This window comes from Coprinopsis cinerea (assembly GCF_000182895.1).
Source record: "Coprinopsis cinerea okayama7#130 chromosome 11 map unlocalized cont3.11, whole genome shotgun sequence".
In the NCBI taxonomy this organism is placed as follows: domain Eukaryota; kingdom Fungi; phylum Basidiomycota; class Agaricomycetes; order Agaricales; family Psathyrellaceae; genus Coprinopsis; species Coprinopsis cinerea.
Window position 1 is genome coordinate 1,125,990 of NW_003307534.1, and position 16,643 is coordinate 1,142,632.

Genomic DNA, 16,643 nt, shown 5'->3' on the forward strand with positions numbered 1-16,643 from the left:
CTGAAATGGATATTACGACTTGACTCAACTGCTTCTAATGTCTCGACGCCTTCTCTGTATCGTTCTGCTGTGGATTCATCGAAGAGCTGGGAGGCTCGCGCTTGCCAATATTAACTCGGGCGAATCTCTTTCCTCCTCTCAAGCATTTTGTCTCCGTTCTGATTTAATCGCTTTGAATTTACGATCTCGCCAACATGGAACACCCAACGCCGATTGACCTGACCAATCTGTTGAATGTACACAAGGAATTTGAAGAAATTACGAGGGGTTTGAGGGCACAGGGTTGCTTCGGAGGCGAGTCCTTGTGTTCTTACTGGAACTGTTATATTGATGCCAGGATAGGGTCATTTGAGAATGAATGTTGGACCGGGGTGAACACGACCAGGTGCGAGTGGAACCATGGATTCCAGGACTCTGGTGACGGATTCAGCCGCAGCCCGAATCGTCAACTCACCAGAGAGTGCGCCTCACAGATCTTGAACGACTCGCCTGGGGATGGCGCTGGTTTTACTCCCACCGAGTTACCCGTCTCATTTTTGCCCCCGAGGTTACCATTTCCAATAGTCTCCAGGGGTGGGACCACTGCGCTTGCACTGGCCGCGGCATCTTATTACGAACAATTGGCCGCCGAGATTCGTATCAACCTTGTAGCAGGACCAGTGAAACCGATAGAACACTCATCTCTAAATAGCCTCCCTTCCACGCGGATCACTGGTAGTACAAAGGGTTCGTCGAAACGCCGGCGTTCTGATTGTCAATTATGGCCTCCTGCAGAAGTTAACACCCGACCTTGTAAACGGGCCAACATCCTGTACAATTAGTGGTCACTGAATAGATGAAGCTGGTTAGAAACGGGACCTACAGTGTAATCCAATTGTCCTGTTGGAGGATTATCGAGCGGAAGCAATTTGGAAGGAAAGTGGCTGTGCGGGGCGATATATATTCGATCTTGAATTGGAAGGAGAAGGGTCTGACAACGCCGCATGCAATGAATTCGTCGAGTGGTCGACCTCCTCCGCCGTACAATGGCCTGCCCCCGCCAATTCCTTCTCATCTCAACCAGGTCAATGCTGCGAAATGGCAGGCTGGGTACTGGCAACCCAATCCACATTACAATCCCATGCTTCACAGCGCGCAGGCAGCGCAGATGATGGCAGCAGCTGCCGCTCACAGTCGCATGCAAGGTGAAGTCCTCACCTACTGATAACCACATTATACTTAACTATAGCTAGTGCCTTGGATGGCGGCACAGGCGTGGCATCATCCTCAACTTGCCCAGCAACAGCAGCAAGCGGCGGCGGCGGCTCAGGCTCAAGCTGCTCGTCGCCAACCCGTGAACCCATACAAACGAGTGCCGAAACCACCTAGTGCCGAATACCTCGCCACGAAACTGAGCGACAACCCCCTTGGCCTTGAGAATATGGACCCTTCCAAGTCGTTGTACAAGGACATTCCCGAGAGCACGCCGTGGATCTGGCAGACGAAGCCGCTTGAAGAGGAGTCGGATGAGGATGATGCAGGGGATGCCACCGATGAGGAGCCTGACTTTGTAGACAGGAGCTCCCACCAAGCAAGGGGTCAGGTCGCTCCTTCAGAATCGTTCACGTCAAAGGTCGAGCTCAAACCAACCTTTTCGATGAGCATCGTGCGCACACCCGACTTCTATAATCGGCGGGCTTCATCTGCCAACATCGAAGACCAGATGAATACTCGACTTCATATATCCAACACTAGCAGGCAATCGTCGGGGTCGTCGCCTACATCAGAGGTTTCATCGTCGTCCAACGCGTCCATCACAGGCGTATCGACCTTATCTGACGAACCCGTTTCGATCCTCAGCCCCCTTATGATACCTACAACCCCAAAACCCTCATCGAGTGCCCGAGCCCTTGCGGAAAAGAGTTCGTCTCTCAATCGCCACGCCACTCTGAGCACAATACCCGAATCATCGTCAAACACTTCATCGATGACGAGGACTGCCACCTACCCGAGTGTCTCGTCCGCGTCCGCCTATGCCGCATCCCTCAACACATCCTCGGGTACACCATCTCGACAGGGTGGAAGGCACTCATATGATACCCCGTCGTCGCGCCCGACCTCACAGCATCCTTCACCCACCCTCGATCCTTCTTCACAGCCGCACACACCTCCAAATGCACCTCCGAGCGCCCAAAGGCCTTATCCTCCACCTGGCTATACTCGCTCACCACCTCCACATCATCCAACATACCCTATCCCTACTACTTCACCATACAATACGCGATCGCCACCACCTGCGTCCACCTCCGGACCGTACCCATCTCAGTCCCTACCACCGCCGCCTTCTAGTGCCCCAGCCGCCTACTCGTCTTCCAAGTCTCCGCCCCCACCTCCCAATACAAGCGGTCCCTATCCAATCAGTATGTCTCCCCCTCCGGCAAGTACGTCATCACGAGCGGGGTTGTCCCAGTCACAGTCGTGGACGCAATCGTTCGCGTCGAATTACTACCAGACACCACCCCACAGCGCGTCTTACGGGCCTGGTTCGTTTAACCGAGAACGAGATAGGGAAACGGGCAGTTCGACGCCATCGAGGGCTTCGTCGCGGAGGAACTCCTCTGCAGCATTGAATGTTGGTGGAGGTAGTGGTGGAGGAGGAATGGCTGGAGAGGGTCAGAGCTCTGCACAGCACCAACAATCCACTTATCCACAACAGGCGTCTTCAAGTGGTGTACCACCGCCACCCAGTTATCCTCAACAGTACCCGACGAATCTGGGCAGCAGTCATACAACAATTGTTCCTTATCCTACTCCGCCTTCTGGTCCTTCGTCATCGCCGACCAAAGAGCCTTCCGCCGCTTCCACACAGGGGTACCCGTATAGCATCAACAATGCATCACCATCGAAGCAGGGAAGGGAGGGCACTTCTTCCCAGGGTCAGCAGCAACAGTACGGGTATCAATATGGTCATTATGCATATGGCCAACAACAGCACCAGCAGCAGCAACAACCGGCATCCCATGGCTATGGATCGCAGCATACCCAAGTGATTTATCAGAATCAGCATCAGCAGTCCTACCCCCCTTCGCATTCTTCGACTCCACAACACCGGCCTAAAGAAAAGCGCGCCTCCCACTCCCACTCCCGCTCCCCGCATCGGCATCAAAATCCCATCCAACCACCACCGTACAAGGTTCGGAAAGGGTTCTGGAATAGACGAGGAGATCATTTGACTCCGATGGGCTTTATCGTGTATGCTCCGCCTGGGATGACGTACCCACCGGATTTGGCGAGTTATCCGCCTGCTGTGGATGCGAGCTCTGAGCCTCCGTCATCTGCCTCTGAAGGGGGGTCGGAAAACGAGGAGCGTGACTCGGATGGCGAAGGCGGTAGGGGTAACCGGAACGGCTCGAGGTCGGCGCTGTCAGGTGAACCAGGGAAGAGGAAGGTGGAGGTACCGGGATATATGGATGAGTATGGGACATTTACCAGGTGGGTTGAGAGACCAGAGCTGTTGGAGAGCTTGCCAAGGCATGGGAAGCCTGCCGAGCAACCGTACGAGAGTTTTATTGAGTGGGTTGCGCCGCTCGATAGAACCACTGTCGACGGGCTTGGTAGGAAGACAAGTGGCTGACTGGTAGTGGCGCGGAAGATTTGCTTTTGGGGGGGGGGATCTAGGGGGAGGGAATTCGAATATCGAAGAGACGTGTGGTGTATATTGGACAGATGAGAATTCGTTGATCGGCCCTTGCTGTCTCGTCCGTCGAATTCTTACAAGTATGTTCTCTGTCATTTATGTGTTTGCCTTCCTACTTCATTGTCCCTCGCTTAAATTCGCTCATTCTATACCTTGATTGGTACTTGATTATTAGTCGGTAACTCGAATGATTTATGGACTTCGTCAAATTCCATTTGTTCCAGGGCCTTATAGGCTCCGGGTTCTTTTGTGGGTTTTCCCGTTGTACTACTGGGTGTTGAAGGAAGAAAAGAAATCGAAAAAGAAATAAAAGGAAAGAACTTGGTGTAAGATTCTCTTATCTCTTTCTACTTATATTCTCTCTCTACCTGCCGCCGGCTGCTCCTATGGTACTGTACATCTACTATATAGTTCCTACTTATCTGATACTCGTAGTCCCTATATAATAGCATCCTCCTGTAGGTAGATATTAAACACGTGAGACAATCTACCACCTACCACTGCAATTGGTGAAAAGTGGGGAAGAGTTCGATAGCATTAGTACAGACGTAGATAAATACAATGAGGACATACCTGCAAAGGGGGAGGGTAACTCCCACTTGCAGTCACTACCTATATATGTCTGGAGACAAAGGGATGTTGTCAGGGCTCGTGCACATTAGCCAAACTCTGATATACACTCACACTGTCGCGAAGAGTGAACACTAAACCAAACCAAAGACTAGTGATGCTGAGCAGATAAGAGTAGTGAAAGTCAAGGGTCGGCTGACCCCTGCGGGTTTCTGGGTCAACCCCGTCACGGGTCGGGTACGGGTCGCCATTTCCAGACCCGGACACTTCAAAACGAGCCATAGATCATCCAAAACAGATGAGAAATGGTAGAGATACGGTCAAATAAGTGTTTTAACTGTATCTCGACCATTTCTTATCCGTTTTGGACGATCTAAAGCTCAACCCGTGCGGAAAACCCGTCGAGTTACGGGTAGGGTTAAGCCACAGGTCGGGTCCGGGTTGGCCTTCCGAAACCGGGGGTTGACCCCTGGTGATCACTGGATAAGAGCGGGCGCCGGGGCGCGAGATCTCAGACAAGAGCATTGAGCTCAGAGCAACTGATGCAGATGAAAGCTGAAGCGGTGTATTGACAAAGAGGTCAAGCTGAGGAAATACAGAGGAGTCTACCTAGCTTATATACCTATTCTACAGCCTACTGCTGCCTACATAGCCGCGACTAGTATACGGGCCAATGCATATGCATGGCAGTGACTCAGTTTAAATAAGGCCAGGGCCGCCAGGCTCTGCAGACTGCCAGAAATACTATATCTTGAGCCTTTTAGAAAATGTCAGACTTCCTATACATGAAAGCACAAAGGAAATGCCGACAAAGTAATGTTATGTAACATTTATGTCAGGAATAAACCTCCCTTTTCGGAATCCTCACGCGCGGAAAAGTCCCCACAGGCCCGTGTATGAGTGAAAGCCCGCCACAGGCGGGTGCTAGTGAGTACACAGAATCTATAGATACACTATTAATGTCCAAGATATAAATTATGCTCTCTCCTCTCCCAGCCCAGGCACCTGGTCGTGTACTTCTTCAGAAAAGCAGCAGTTTGAGGCGCAAAGTTTGGCTGTGTTATAGCACCAATTATTAGCTTGAATACACGCTCAAGACCAAGGGAAACACACAATTAATATATGAGATATAGTCGATAGATGGTCCTCCTCATTCCAGAATCCCGAGGCTCATGTACCTGACCACAATCTCCTCCACAACGCGGTGTTGTGCGGGATAAAATTTTAGTCTCCCATAACACCAACTATTACCTTCAAAACGAGCCCAAAATCAAAGAAAACACACCAAAGATGAAGGAGATATCAGCAGTGGTCTTCTTTCTGTCATGAATTAGACCTTTCTTTTCCTTTTCCCGCCAAGACTTGTAGTTAGTAACATAGGATGTCACGTGACTCAGACACGTGATGAGTCACAAGAACGTACCCCGCCAGCTGAACAAAACACTACGCGCGCACAGACCATGGACCAAACAAGTACATACAACTCAAGTAGTATATATAGAGTAGACTTGTAAGCGTAGTTACCTCAGTCTTTAGCTGGTCTATTCCTAGCTACAACACTCTAGTCTCCACCAAATCACATTGCTTTTTGTCAAGTCTTTTCTAGTGCAGCTATTGATTGCTTGAACGATGAATCAAGTAGTTAGTTGCTGACACTTTCCCCCTCAACTCCAGGTACCGGTCGAGCATTATCTTGGCATTGGCTTGGCTGATGCAATAAGCGGAACTGATTGAGTCCCAGTTCCGCTTATTGCGTCATTGCGGTGTTTCAAACTCCGACGCAACCGCGGCAATGTGTTTTGCAGCTACAAGCTTTCATAAACCTTTTTTTTTTTGCTTACTAATACACAAAAGAAGTTGACCAAATGAGAGCTAGAATACTAAGATACTTAGTACGAGGAATTTACCCTCCCAGGGCGGTGGGAACAATCCTAGACCTTTTCGTTTTACCGATCGCCCCAAGTCGCCCCACTGCCCGATTGCCGACATCGCGCCCTTGATGCCGCCAGTTAGCCGAGAGACATAGATGCCGAACACCAATCTAATCTAATCTACTCGATCACGTGATCTAATGGTTGCTTTCCCAATTATCGTGTTGACCGAGCGCCTACTCTTTGCCGCTTCGTCGACTTTCTCTCCAGCTTATGTGGAGTCGCAGGCCCCCTTGGACCTTGGGAGGCGCATTCTGAAGCAACTGGTTAACTGGTGCTCTGGTCTCTCTGCCGCAACTCCTTTCTTGGGTGCCATATCTGGAGACTGATTCTGACATACGAAATCTGGCCCCTGGATTGTAGTCTCCTCCTCGTTCCTATGGTCTATCAACAAACAACAGCTGGGGCCTCTGTCATTGAATGGATATTGAAACCTTCTTGTGGTATCAAACACCATTTCAAATGTCTTTTGTTTCTTTATGTTGGAGCCCAACCTCAACTGCAGTTCATCTATGCCAGAAATCAGCCCAGATTGTTCCTTTCGTCCTGACCTCAAATCGTCCCTCTCGCGTGAAGTTTGGGACCGCGGATCTAGGGTGAGGGTAGAGTGCATATCAAAAATCCGTTTGGAAAACGATTGAATGGTTCAGCCAGGGCGCACATATCTATAATTTGTGACATTTTGAATAACTGGGCTGATTGTTCCTTTCGTCCTGACCTCAAATCGTCTCTCGTTCGCGTGAAGTTTGGGACAGCGGATCTAGGGTGAGGGTAGAGTGCATATCAAAAATTCGTTTGGAAAACGACTGAACGGTTCAGCCAGGGCACGCACATCTATAATTCGTGACATGTTGAAAAACAGATGTAAGCACCATTCAGTCAGCTCTCAGTCGTTCAGCGTCCAATCTTCTACGTTGACTGCTATAGCAACTCTAGACCGAGCGCAAAAGTCCGTTTGCCAAACGACCCAGGTGTTCCCTGGTAATATCACGTTTTGTTTTGGAAGGGGAAAAAGCAGAATTGCATACAGCTGCATGGTATGATTTTAAATCGTCATTTTTACCTCATATTCCGCATCTTTGAGCAGTCTTTATCCGATATGTGGGGGCTCTCTCCTAGTAAACCCTCCTATATTGTTAATAAAACGCTTTCTGTCTTTTCAGGGGGTAAACAGTGAAGTCTGTCTTTTGTCCTCAATTCGGCCTCGCCTTCTATTATAATTGGGATTTGTAACAACACCATACGTGCAAACCCGAACGTGAAAACCGCTTGAGAATTGACTGATTCGTTCTTTGGAAATTAAGGATTCTGTGTGGGAGGCTGGCAGCCTCAGGTAGGGTATGTCCATCCGAGGCCACTCACAAGCTCCTCTTTCACCCGTTCGCCATCATAAGCTAAAGACAGGCGTACTATACCTGTAGGATACTACGTCTCTGGCCTGATCATGAGTCGTTAAGAATGTTGTGCTGTTATGTGTGAATCCGTTCTGCCAGGTGGACCTGAATTTGAGTTGAGCATCGGAGGACGGGAAAGCTGCCAGGGAGAGTTCAAACTCGGAATTACAACACCTTACCATCTTCAATTACATGAAAGAATACGGAGCTTGACCGACCTCAATTCTCAAAGCTCGAATATGTTACATATTCTGCGCACTCATAGTAACTCGCAGTGCCTAAAGTCCTTAAACAGTAGTACCACTCAGCTTCACACCATTTACGATACACTATCAATTGAATGAATGACGACTTTTCTATTGATTATTGTAAACTAGAGACTACGTATTTCGTTGACCAGGAAGACCATTCTTGCTTGCTCGACGCAAGCAAAGATCAGGGTTTCTCGCCCGTATCTGCTCAAGCAAATGTGTCACGCCTTTGGAAGCAGCTGGATATGTTCTCATGAATTCGTCATCGTCAGATCCACATCTAAAATAGCATAGAAATTAGCTGAGCGGCACGTATAGTCATGACCAATGACTTACCTGGCATATGCTTCCGCAATAAGACGGCGTTGGGAACGTTTAGAACCAAAGAGATTCTTCATACCACCCGTGTACCACACTTTTGGCCAATCCTTTAACGGCCTTGCAAGGCCCTTCCCACCCTGCTCCCACTGCTCAACAGCGTCTTTCCACGCAAGTGCACCCCTCCGAAGGTCTGGGATAACAAGCCCAGCTACAGGGACCTCCTGGGACGAATTCCCGGGCTGGTGAGTAGTGAAGGATAAATCGGAATTACGAGAGGGGCTCGGCCCGGGTGTCTGAGGAGGTGAGGATAATGCCAATACCTGCGCAGTGGATGGTGCGTAGGATCGGAAGGTTGGTGGCTGGGAGGGGGGAGAAGTGAAACCGGAAGTATGACCTGATGTTGAAAACGATGAATGAGGAAGTTGTACGGCATCGACCAACTGGAGGAGGAATGACGACAGCAATGACCCGACCATGGTGTTGTTGCATTCCCTCAAGGCACCCTTGAATTCGTCAAATTGCTGTGCAATTGACCTTTTTAGCTCTTCTTTCATCGCTTGAAATGTGCTAGATGTGTCCTCCGGCGCGGGTAATGCCTTGCAACGATTTCGGTTGAGTAATGATGGTCGTCGCATGGCATCGGGGTTGAGGGCATCTGGATATGTGGTCTCTTGACGATGCAGGGCATTGACCAGATATTTTACCAAGGTATCTGGCTGGAACAATTTCAAATGAGCATCTCTGAGTCTGTAAGCACATGACAGTTCACAAACTCACCGCCTCGACGGCACTTGCAATCCATCCACCCCACCACTGAACTAGATAGAGGGGCCACAGCTCATTGGCATGCATGAAACGATATTGCGCTCCACCCCGGCGGCAGTGCGTTGTGAATACCCTGGATAAGCCCACGCTTGCCACAAAAGAATTGAGAAGGTCTTGAACTGTGTCGTGTGTCATTGGCCGGGTAGGGTGTATAACACCGTTGGATGAGAAATACGGAAAAAATATAGTCCATCGGCTCTAGCGGACGTCCAAGGTGTGATTCCAAAAACGGAATCCACTGTAAGATGTGGGAGTACATGTCGATGGCAGGAGTATCCGCTTGCTCGTAGATTTGATAGGTTTGACCTTGCCACCAAAGGAGAAAGATTAGAACGATGTCAGCTCAAAGTGGTGGGATTCAGTGGGAACGTACTGGTGTCCTTATCTACTGCTGCTTTCTTTTGCCATCCTTTCCTCTCTGAGAGCCGAATTGTGAAGTAGGGGCGAGGCGCGGGCCCATTGGTGCGGAAACCGAAAGCAATATCACCCCTTCCGAGGTTACACATCTCTGAATTCCTAGAACATGGATCAGTTTTACTAGGAGTTCTTCGCAGTAATCCATCTAAACGTACCGTGCAAACATTGTAAATGCTGTTGAAGCAAATGTTCGCATCCAGCCATGCTTAATGGTTTCCACTAATTCCGCAGCTGGGTGCGTTGAAAACGTACCCAGCTGTACATCAGGGACTTCGCAAATTGACCATTCGTAGATTTGCTCCATATCTTCCAGCATAATTGCTTCGGCATGGTTGCGGGTTGCTGCAGCGCCCTTTTTCCGGCCACGATGTCGTGAACAGTGGGTACGGACCCCTATTTTTCCATTATCTTATCTTATCACTGTTGAGATCAGTAATCCGATTGCTATCTCTACCAGGTATACGGCTCACATGCTATCTCTAGCATACGCCGAGCTCACATGCAATCTCTTGCATATGCTCAATACCTGTATCACACTACGTTGAACTAGACCGGATAGCTCAGTGGTTAGAGCATCCACCTAGTGTTGGGACGGTCCTCGGTTCAATCCCGGGTCTGGTCGTTTTCTTTCCAAAGATCACTACGTGATTTTTCACAATCACTTTCATCTTCCTTATTGTTTTCTCTTTCACTCCCGTTTCTACCCTTATTCTCGATACGGACTCTTTCTCTCATGGAACACTGCCTCGATGTACCCTTTGCCCTACTCCTTATTGTTCTTCCTTCTCGCACTGCCTCGTGACTCCCTTCTATTGTCTTCTCCTTGTTCTTTGCGCAGCCTTGTGACCTTCTTTATTGTTCTTTTGTGTTTCACCATCCCTTCGTTATTCTGACTCATCGCGGCTATGTAGACTGTAGAATAGGTATATAAGCTAGGTAGACTCCTCTGTATTTCCTCAGCTTGACCTCTTCGTCAATACATCGGCATAGCTTTCTGGCTTAACTCGTCGCTCATCGCTCCTCACCGCCCTCATCACTCTCAGCTCTCCGGCACTTCTGTTCTGGTTTCTGGTTTGGTTTGGTTTAGTGTTCGCTCTTCGCGACACACAAGTCTTCACAGCTTTCACGACATCCTTGATGATTAGGTCGCGCCCTGGGTTTCCGGTCACCTTTCCAGTTTCAGAATCAAGATGGTAGTCTCCCCAATACAGTGTCCCATCCCTAGTCAATGTCAGTAATTATGGTGGCGGAAACTTTGATGAGGGAACCGAGGGAACCCAATACGTACATTTCATCCCAAAACCGTTTGAACGTGGCATCTATTCCGGTAGCTGTTGATGCTGAACATCCCTCTCGAAAGCATTTATGGTCAATGAAAAGTTTCACGGCAAGAGACGAGTGCTTGTTTGGCGGGTTCTCAAAAGCCGCCGCAAGGAGATTCGTGTCCATGTCATCGGTGATGCGCGGTCAGGGGTGGGAGGCTCTAAAACCACACACACACCAACCGAACCGGCAGGTGAAGGTAAAGTAGTAAAAAGAAATGAAAAGGCTAATCCTCTACACCCAACCAAAGACTATGTCTAAGGTCAAATGAAGCTAGACTTCACCTGAAGGTACAACGGTATGTAGAAAGGCACTAGAACCAAACAAACCCTTAACAATGCAAAGGTTCGAAGGGGGTGCACGGGAGTGGGCGGACAGTAGGTAAGAAGGTCAAAGGTAAAACAAGAGCTTGTAGGCTCAAGGCGCGAAGTGATAAGTCGTGCAAAGGCAGACCACTAGGCACTAGCTAGACTAGGGTACCACCACCTCCTCGCTACTGAGTAGTCGAGAAAATACACAAAGAAGTCAAGGAGACACACGCCGGTGCTCACAGAAAACCAAAGTTGAACACACCGGGACGACTGTTACCAAATCGATCTACACCGAGTCGAAGTGGCCAAAACCCAAGGCAGACTGACACGCCGGACAGCTGCTAGACTCTACGCCGAGACGTCTGTTACCAAATCAATCTACGCCAAGTCGAAGTGGCCAAAGAATAACCCAAAAGTCGATCTACGCCGAGTCGACAAACCTTTAACGTGCTGAGTCGCGCCGGACTTCACGGAGTCTTATCCTGGAGAAAAGTTGCCAGCGATAATCTGTAGAATTCGAGCGAGAACTAGCTAGCTTTTATACATGAGGAGAGTGTTTGGCGTACTAAGGCTGTAGACAAACAGAGACGGAAAAACCAGGAAGACTATGTAAGACAGGCAGACTAAGAGAGACAGAAATAGAACAGAAGAAACACGAGCTTCGATAGATAGGATAGAAATAGAACGGTTCGAGTATTAGGCGCTCGTAGACGCGCGGTTACTTTTGCTTAGGCTTGCCTTATTGGGCCGCCGAGGACAGCTTGTTGGCCGGGCGCCTTGCCGTGATCGACGCGGCCATGACCCAGTTCCGGTCCCATAAGGGGAACTCCACTTCGCCATCTGGTGGGTCAGGCTTTGATCGACATTGCTCCACCGGAGCTTAGTTAATGACTCCTATGACGGGGAGCCGTCCGAGTCTAGACAGTCCCCGAGGTCCGTGATCGACCGGACAAGGTCTCATCGTAGACGCGGTGCGCTCCTCCTTAGACTTGGCTTTCTCTCTCTTTGGTCGTCCCGCTCCAATGCCGTGTGCAGGCATTGGGGGTCCTTCCCGGTTGGTCCATCAGCTCCAATGACATTTGCTTCCGCTAGTTCGTCCGAATCGGAGGAACCAGTTAGACTTTTTAGACTTGGCGGTCCGTTAGACTTGGTGCCTCGACTAGGTTCGTCGAGTCGTCACGTCTAGGTTTATAGTTGGTTAGGCTTTCACCTTATGAGCTCGGCCGGTACAGCTAAGTCCTCATATTAAGGTCACAGGTGGGTAGAGTTCGCCTTGGTTCAAGATCTAGGTTCAGACCCGAGAGGTAACAAACCGTAAGACTTAGACGTCACACACGAGTCTTAGACTTAGGGCTAGGCTACCTGCGGCACCTTCGACTAGAGTCTCTACTAGCGTTTTGGTAGGGGCCTGTGCCTTAGGCTACTCACAAAGGTTCGCTGCGCTTTAGTCTGGGGTTCATCAATGAAGACTCCTTAGTTGTAGGCTAGACGTAGACACTTGTGACAAGTCTAATAGAGCCGTTTGAGCCCAGTTTGAAGTCTAGCCGCAAAATCGGCGTATCATTGGTAACACCAGTTTCTTTACGCCACTTGACCACCGCTGCAATGAATGCTTTACCTCGCTTGATGTGACCTGAGTAGGTGACCTCAGTCGCTGGCGTTTTCCCAAATTCCTTGAGGTTATTTGCGCAGCTGTCGAGGAGTCAACGAGTGATCCCGCCGGGACGAGTTAGCCATGTTTTTCGAGTGAATTCGAGTTTCGAGTCTAAGTCGCGTTAAAACGAGTTCAAGTGCTAAGTTGTGTGTTTGCCATACGCAACTGGGTTTCCCTTGTGTGTAGAGCACAGCAACATTATAAAAAGTTTAGTTTCATAAAGTCAAGAGCGTTTACAAAGCTCTAAAAACCCAAGAACCCGTTCTATACGAGTCTGAGAGTCTTCTCCTCGTTAACCAAAGTCTACTAGAACAACAACCCCGTTGAACTTGCATGCCAACATACAGTTAGTACATAAAAAGTCTTATAGATTCGGCCATCAGTCTTCATCTTCGTGTCACTTGCCTCACAACAAGTTCCACTCGATTCGGGACCGCTTGTTGTTTTCTTACTCGTCTTTGTGCTTTCTGAGACTGTGCTAGCCAGCACATCAATGGTCCGGTTCGGTTCGGGTTCGGGGTATTTTGGGCCAAACCTGAACCCGAAACACAGGTCCGGTTCACCAGCCGGGAGTCCTCCTGGACCTGAACCCCCATTCTGTGCAGGTTCGAACCTTCCGAACCCAAACCTTTTCCTTTTTTAGCATCTGGGCAGCTCTAAAGGGGCATCTCTTGATTGTTTTTTGGCCCAAACTACCATTTCTTGCTTTTATTTACTAATCTGAAGTGGTTTTATGTTGAAATATGCACAAAGAAGTAGTGTTAGAAACCCCGCCAGCAACTCACGATAAACCAACTGAGCCAAAAAGGCCGCTATCACTGGTTAAGGTGATAGGTTGCTGGCACTATATATAGAGCTGACTATACCAGGATGTCACCTACCGAAGACTCCGAAATTTGGTTCCTGACAAGTAGCTAAAAATAATTTTGTGAGTTCTTTTTAGGTCAAAAGGTTCAGGTTCGGAAAATTCCCAAACCTAGACCTGAACCTCAGGTTCGGTTCAGGGTTCAGTTCGGGTTCTCACAGTTTGCGAACCGGACCATGGACAGTCTAATCAATAGGGCATCTTCCCACGTCCTCTCCTCCTTGGGGTATCCCTTCCAGTTCACCAGGTATTGCAGTTTTCCCCTGTAGAGCCTAGAGTCATCGATGGATTCAACTTCATACTCTACTTCTCCGTCTACCAGCTCGGGAGGAGGGGGTGGAGGTTTCTTCTGAGAGGGAAAATGGGGTTCGTGGTATAGAGTGAGGAGTGACTCATTGAACACCGGGTCCGGGGTGTATGGCCTTCCAAGTCTTGGGGATGGCGAGTTCGTAGGCAGAAGCTCCGAGCTTCTTGATGATCTTAAATGGTCCATATCTCCGATCATTGAGCTTCTTGGCTGGTCGTTGCGTATTGATATTGGTTGCCTCTGTCAGGGCTCGTGCAACCGCCGGGTCTTGATACGCACAACCACACCCTTCCTATACCCTCAATACCACTCGATATTATTATTCATACTTTCCTTTATACATTTTATTTGTTATACCCACTTCATTTCAGCCCGCCGGGTCCTCTCTGACTTTGACGCGCAACATCCTCAGAGTGTGGGAAAAGTCACGAGAATTCGAGGCCAGAAATCATCCGGTTTCTCGTGACCTCGTGATCACGTGATCTGGCGCGCGTGCGCGGCCTCGCTGCGCCGGAACCCCTCGGATCTGCCGGATAATCCTGTGGACTTTAGACGCGCACTTGGCAAGCTGTCAAATGGGTTTTATTATTGTGTATTCGAAGTACATCTTTATTCTGTCATTCTTCTATTCCTTATTCCGCCGTGTCGTTATTCTGTCATTCTTCTATTCCTTATTCCGCCATGTCGTTATTCTTCTTGCTTCTATTTCTCTACACTTGATTTCTAGTTTGCTCAGATGACCTTTTCGTGCGAACATTCTTGCTTGGATTTTATCTGCCGGGTTACAATTGGACGTTGTAGTTGTTCTTGAGTACTCTAGATGTTCTTGTGTATGATCTCGTCTCTCTTGTTTTGGTTTTTGACTTATTCTTTTACTCTTGTACTTCATCATTGTGTTTCGATTCTTCTGTAGTTTTCCCCGCCGGTATCTTTCTATAAGTACTGTCTCAATTTGTAGTAGATACCTCATCCGGAATCTCAACTAGATTCATACACCTTGAAATCTCCCAGTCTAAGTTCCCCAGTAAACTCTCTTATCGTCTCCGACCGTTGAGCCCTAGCTCCAGTCGCCTCACACTCTCGCCCCTCCGCCGTAAGGCGCCTCCGTCTGGTCCTTCGGCCTAGCCAGCCTTTGGAGCCGTGACAAAGGGTACATGTTCTTATAACGTGAGACCAAGGCTACCTTCCGCCCTTGTCAGGGCCCTGTCATTCCGTCCATCCCATATCCGTTTATCTGTCTATCCGTCTTCCGTTCGACAGTAGGCGACCAATACCTGAGATGATCAGCTCTATATATAGTGCCAGCAACCTATCACCTTAATCGGTGATAGCGGCCTTTTTGGCTCAGTTGGTTTATCGCGAGTTGCTGGCGCGGTTTCTAACAGTATCACCGGTTGCATTAGGTCGCAGGTTCAAACCCTGGCAGGTGCAATACTTCCCGGCTTGGGAAACTGGTTTGTTTGTGCTTGTTAGGGCCCGGGGGCCTCGGCTGACAGGACGTGTTCGAGTTCTGGGGGCTATTATGTATATCTAATCGTGGGTTCTGGGGGCAAGACGTGGCTAGGCCTGGAAAACCTAGTAAGAAGTTGTCATCACGTCACCTCGAGGGTCAGTGCTTAACAGGGGGGTACTGTCAGGGGCCTGTCGGCAGTTCGATGGGGTTTAGTCCGTTGACACATATCACATCCATCGATATAGGTTCGGATGTCTGCTTGGATTCGGGGCCACCAGTAGTTCCGAGTGATCAGTTCCTGGGTGTGGTATCGACTAGGATGTCCCAATACTGGGGAGTCGTGGTGGAATCTAATGATGTCCTCTGGGAGTCCCTTATCCTTTGGCACATACACCCTTCCCTTGAATGTCACGAGGTGTTTGTCAGATTCGATCCGGTCTGGGTCCTTCTGCAGTAGAGCCTTGGCCACTGCCTTGTCCCTTCTTCTCCAAGAGTGCTTGACCCGTTCCAAGAAGTTGGCATCTGGTCCTGAGATGCCCACTTCGACCCTTCTGAAAGAGTTCTTCCTTCAAGAGAATCACATTTTCATTTGTCGTTGGCTCCTCGATCATGATCCGCCCATCATGAGAGGAGATCAGCCTTGGTCATCTGTTTCCCAGGCTTGTGATGAAGGGTGAAATGGTACTGTTGCATCTCAGTGAGCCAGCGAGCTTGGTGGCGATTCAACTTCTGGGGTTTTCGGAAATATCCGAGATTCTTGTGATTGGTGTGGATCTCGAAGATGTGTTTAGCTCCAAGAAGGTACTGTCTCCAATCTGAGAGTGCACGCATGATGGCGAGCATCTCCTTGTCGTAAATCTTGTAATTCCGCTCCGTCAGGTTCAGGACGTGGGAGATGAAGGCTACTGGTTTCCATTTCCCATCGGGCTGTTGTTGGGAGAGGACTGCTCCAGTTGCGAATTCAGATGTGTCGGCCTCAACACGGAACTTCCCAGTGTCATTGGGGATAGCAAGGACGGGTTCAGAGCAGATTCGATCCTTTACTGCTTGGAAGGCTACTTCTTGTGCTTGTCCCCAAGTCCATTCCTTGTTTCCAGTCAGTTCCATGAGTGGCCTAGCAATCCCTCTGTATCCTTTAATGAACCGTTGATAGAAGTTGGCAAACCCAAGCAACTGTTGAACTTTGCGTTTTGATCGTGGAGTAGGCCAGTCTCTAACAGCATCGACCTTAGCTGGATCCATGTGTACTTGGTTGTGGGAGACAATGACACTGAGATATGCCACTTCTTTGGCTTCGAAAACACATTTCTCCGTTTTGAGGTAAAGTTTGTGCTTGGCAAACTTA

General features: G+C 49.2%; 3 protein-coding genes, 1 non-coding gene and 1 pseudogene across 5 annotated transcripts; 4 read left to right on the forward strand and 1 right to left on the reverse strand.

Moving 5' to 3' along the window:
- Positions 1–988: 988 nt before the first annotated feature.
- CC1G_15707 (hypothetical protein) lies at positions 989–1,204 on the forward strand (the record flags this gene model as incomplete). The annotated part of the gene is made up of 1 exon (XM_002910232.1): positions 989–1,204. One exon carries the CDS (start codon positions 989–991, stop codon positions 1,202–1,204), a length of 216 nt encoding a protein of 71 aa, XP_002910278.1.
- A 36-nt stretch (positions 1,205–1,240) lies between these two features.
- On the forward strand, positions 1,241–3,613 carry CC1G_15708 (hypothetical protein; the record flags this gene model as incomplete). Its single annotated transcript, XM_002910233.1, has 1 exon — positions 1,241–3,613. One exon carries the CDS (start codon positions 1,241–1,243, stop codon positions 3,611–3,613), a length of 2,373 nt encoding a protein of 790 aa, XP_002910279.1.
- A 4,338-nt stretch (positions 3,614–7,951) lies between these two features.
- CC1G_11623 (hypothetical protein) lies at positions 7,952–9,701 on the reverse strand (the record flags this gene model as incomplete). The annotated part of the gene is made up of 5 exons (XM_001840414.2): positions 7,952–8,102; positions 8,159–8,859; positions 8,921–8,961; positions 9,342–9,484; positions 9,541–9,701. The coding sequence occupies 5 exons, from the start codon at positions 9,699–9,701 to the stop codon at positions 7,952–7,954; spliced, it is 1,197 nt and encodes a 398-aa protein (XP_001840466.2).
- Positions 9,702–9,934: 233 nt separating this feature from the next.
- On the forward strand, positions 9,935–10,007 carry CC1G_20242. The gene has a single exon. It is a non-coding gene; the product is annotated as a tRNA-Thr (tRNA).
- Positions 10,008–15,178: 5,171 nt separating this feature from the next.
- On the forward strand, positions 15,179–15,276 carry CC1G_20243 (annotated as a pseudogene). Its single transcript has one exon. The product of its transcript is annotated as a tRNA-OTHER (tRNA).
- The last annotated feature ends 1,367 nt before the right edge of the window (positions 15,277–16,643 follow it).